Source organism: Nelumbo nucifera, chromosome 4 (genome assembly GCF_055504915.1).
Source record: "Nelumbo nucifera cultivar China Antique chromosome 4, China Antique-T2T, whole genome shotgun sequence".
NCBI classification, from domain to species: domain Eukaryota; kingdom Viridiplantae; phylum Streptophyta; class Magnoliopsida; order Proteales; family Nelumbonaceae; genus Nelumbo; species Nelumbo nucifera.
In genome coordinates, this window is record NC_142652.1 from 72,710,067 (window position 1) to 72,713,732 (window position 3,666).

A 3,666-nucleotide genomic window follows, 5' to 3' on the forward strand; every position below is an offset into this window, starting at 1 on the left:
GACCCGGGTTGACCTTTAGTCGAGCCGAGCTGACCCTGGTCGAGCCAAGAGAAAAGGCGGGTCTGACCGGAGAATCTCCGAACTGGATAAAGCACGCCACGGGACAAATCCACCCGTCAGTCCGTGAACTCCCCACGCCGGGTCAAGACCCCGGGCACGGGGAGTGGGGGGCAATTGATGGAGGTAGATTTGGCCCAACCTCTTGGTTGTGCGACACGTGGAAGCAATCGGGTATGACCTAGCAGGAACGTCAGCTCGGCACATCGGCATAACCATATCCCAAAAAGAAGCCCAAGCTCCCCATGGAGAGGCCTCCGAGCTCCCCGAAAGGAACCCACGCTTCCCAAGAGGTGGAACCTGAGCTCTCCCTGGAAGTCCCGAGCCTTGCAAGGAACCCTGCAAAGGGCGAAGACCGGACTAACCCACCTCGGGTCCATCCGGGCCACACTCCTATCCGGACTCAAGACTTCATCTCGTACACCACTTTGACACCTCGACTCCAGGTTGCGTGACTGAATAAACCGTACCTGACAAAGAAGCCCGTACTCTGAGGCAGCGCGCCTAACTGGTCAGGAATTTGACAAATGACAACTGCACTCCAACGGCCACCTGCTACCGCCATCTCAGTTGTTGCAGAGATGACCCTGACAGAGAAGACAGTGGCGGTTATGCCTGTCCCCCACAGAGGCGGTTATACCTGATCTAGCAGTGGCTTGGGAGTGAGTGCACCTGGGTGGTTATAAAAGGCCCTCTTCCCCCAGAGTAAAGGTAAGTGATATTTTTGTGCCTTCTGGTATCTGAATCTCTCATTCTCCTTGCCTTCTCAAGAGTACTAACTTGAGCTTCGGAGCATTCCCACCGGGTTCCTCCCCCGAAATCTCTTGTTTCCTCCCTATTTCAGGCATCTCCTGCTCCGTCAGAGGCAAGGTTATCGGCAGCTAGGACCGACCGGATCGTGCTTCATTAGTATCGTATCGATCATCAAGACCCATAAAAACTTTATACACTTTTTCATTCTCCCTTTCTTCCAGCATATTGATCAACGTTCTGCATGTCGATCCACACACACAAGTGTCGGCTTTAGTATACTGGTCCAACTGATCCCAAATTCCCTTCAATTTAGCATAGTAATATGTGACATTTAATGACCATTGCCTGAATTCATTTAATTCCCCTTTCAACTGGTATATTCGGGGACCATGCCCTTGATGATATCTCTGTTGAATTTCAGTCCACAACTCCCTAGCATCATCAAAAGAAACTATAGTATTTTGTATGCTTTTGTCAACACAATTATAGATCCATGAAACAACCATAGCATTGCATTTATCCCAAGCATTCTTGTCACTATCATCAGCCTTAGTTTTGTCTAGAGTCCCATCAATAAAGCTCAATTTATTTTTAGATCTTAGGGCTCTTTGAAAAGCCTTTTTCCAAACATGATAATTTTCTCCATTAAGAATGATTTGGCTCAGAAGCATACCAGGACTGTCTGAGGAACTTAGATAATACACAGATGTGATCGACGAGATCTTGGAGGAGGCGGATGAGTTGTTGCCAGTCATCACTTCAGACGTGAAATCATAAAAAAATGCTGGATTAAATGAGTGTTTCGGCACACACCAAACCTCACTGCTACGAGTCACACAACTCGTTTTCTTCAACGGGCACACACCCTCTGAACGGATCAGTGGTGAAGATCACCACCGCTCTAATACCATGATAAAACCCAAGAAATTGGGATGATGATCAAACTCAAGAAATTAAGATGGAGAATTTCAATGAAAGAAACAATATTTTATAAAACCGTGATTCAAAGGCATGTTAGCTACAATATATACAAATTACAAGGCATAAAATTAGGCCCTAATAATGATCACCTACCTAATTTAGGACTCCTAATTATAGAGAATATCACTAGGTCAAAGATACAAATAAATCTTCCTATTAATACACCTTCCTATCAGGATCTAAGAATCGTACATGGAGAATATGGATGCCAAGATGTTTCAAATGCATGCCTTGTTGCAACAATTCTCTCAACAATATGGAATCCTTGTTCCGATCCCCCCTTCACATTCAGTTCAGGTAACAAATTAATAATAATGAACTTACTGTGTTTGTGGGTCGAGTTTTATTCAACTTACTAATTAAACTCACTTTTTTTTGTATCTGAATTTTCTTTAGTGAAGAAGAAAAATCTTACTTTTGGAAAGTTGAAATTAAAAAAACATATATAATTTGTATGAAGCATGGGTGCACGTAGTAGTATCTATGCTCTACAGCTCTTACCTTCCAAAGAAAAAAAAGTTAATAATTTATCAACACACAAACAACCACATGTAGTAGTAGCCAATCTTGTTGATAGACTTCACACCTTTTCTCCATCATTTTCCAACTCCATTATAGAGAATGCTTCCAAATGATTAAACAGGCAAAATCCAGTATAAGAATGATATTATAGATAATACCTTTAAATCCTTGGCAACAAGAGACTAAAGCAAGAAGCGACAAGAATATTATTACTTCCCCAAAGAATATATTCTGTCATTTAGTTACATGGGATTTTGGCCATTTACAGGAAGCCTTAGCAATAAGAGCCTAGTGTACATTTTTTGTTGGTAGTATATGAAATTTTGATTGGTAAGATATGTACTTTTTTTATTGATAACTACAATTTTTATTCATGGAAGGTAAGATATGTTTTTGATTTCTCAACCTTAAACCCTGTCCCCCCACCACACACACAAACGCACAGACACAACCTTGGTGAAGGTAGGAATTGATCTCGGGTCTCCACTATACAAGCAACTATACTTAAACAACAAGCTAGCTGGCACCTTCAAAATTTGATTGTTAAAAACCATGAATCAAGGGAGGGATATCAACAGGCTTTGCTCAATCCAAACAGCAAGCTATCTGGCACCTTATATTCCTTTTTTTTTTCATTTAATTAAAGAGATTTGTACAAATCAATCTAACAGATGATTTGCAACCACGAAAGATTTAAATGTTTCCTAGATTCTTTGTTTAGTTTATGAAAAATACTTTATTCATATTTTTCTATTACTTCTAGGTGCAGAGCCATGGGTTGGCAAATATTCCAATTTATGGTGGAAATAATTTCCATCCCAATCTTGAAGTAACACCACCAAACCTAGCAAGTCATTACAAGTTGGATTTTATTTTTCACTTACTCATTATTTTTAGCATGAAAATAATAATGAATTCTCATTACTTTGTCTTTTATGTGCAGAGATGTAAGTTAACAACCACTTAGAAGATAATTCTCATCCAACTCCAAAAGTACCATCACCAAACCTGATAACTTATCACAAGTTTCATTTATTTTTCATGTGTAAAAAATAATATTGTATTTCTTTGTCTTTTTTAATAGATGCAAGAGTCTAGAACAATGTCATCTCAAGTGCCTACGAGAGGGGTGTATAAGGGGAAGGGCAAGGGAAAGACACTCTTTTGATGAGTATTTTATTTTTTCCTTTTTTGTAATATTTTAATATAATTTGCACTAAAATCTGAACAATTATGAACATATATTACCTTTTATCTAATATTGAATTTCAATTTTTAATAATATTATCTTTTATTTTGAATGGTTACGTGTGATTTAATGAATGGATATAAGATTTTTGTTAAAAATGAATA

At 39.3% G+C, this 3,666-nt stretch overlaps 1 protein-coding gene across 1 annotated transcript; it reads right to left on the reverse strand.

Annotated features, from left to right (window-relative positions):
* Positions 1 to 938: 938 nt before the first annotated feature.
* LOC109115747 (uncharacterized) lies at positions 939 to 1,565 on the reverse strand. The gene has a single exon (XM_019200084.1). It carries the CDS (start codon positions 1,563 to 1,565, stop codon positions 939 to 941), a length of 627 nt encoding a protein of 208 aa, XP_019055629.1.
* Between the last annotated feature and the right edge of the window lie 2,101 nt (positions 1,566 to 3,666).

Coding starts and splice junctions, on each gene's coding strand:
- LOC109115747 (XM_019200084.1), bottom strand. CDS start 1,565: ATGACTGGCAACAACTCATCCGCCTCCTCCAAGATCTCGTCGATCACA.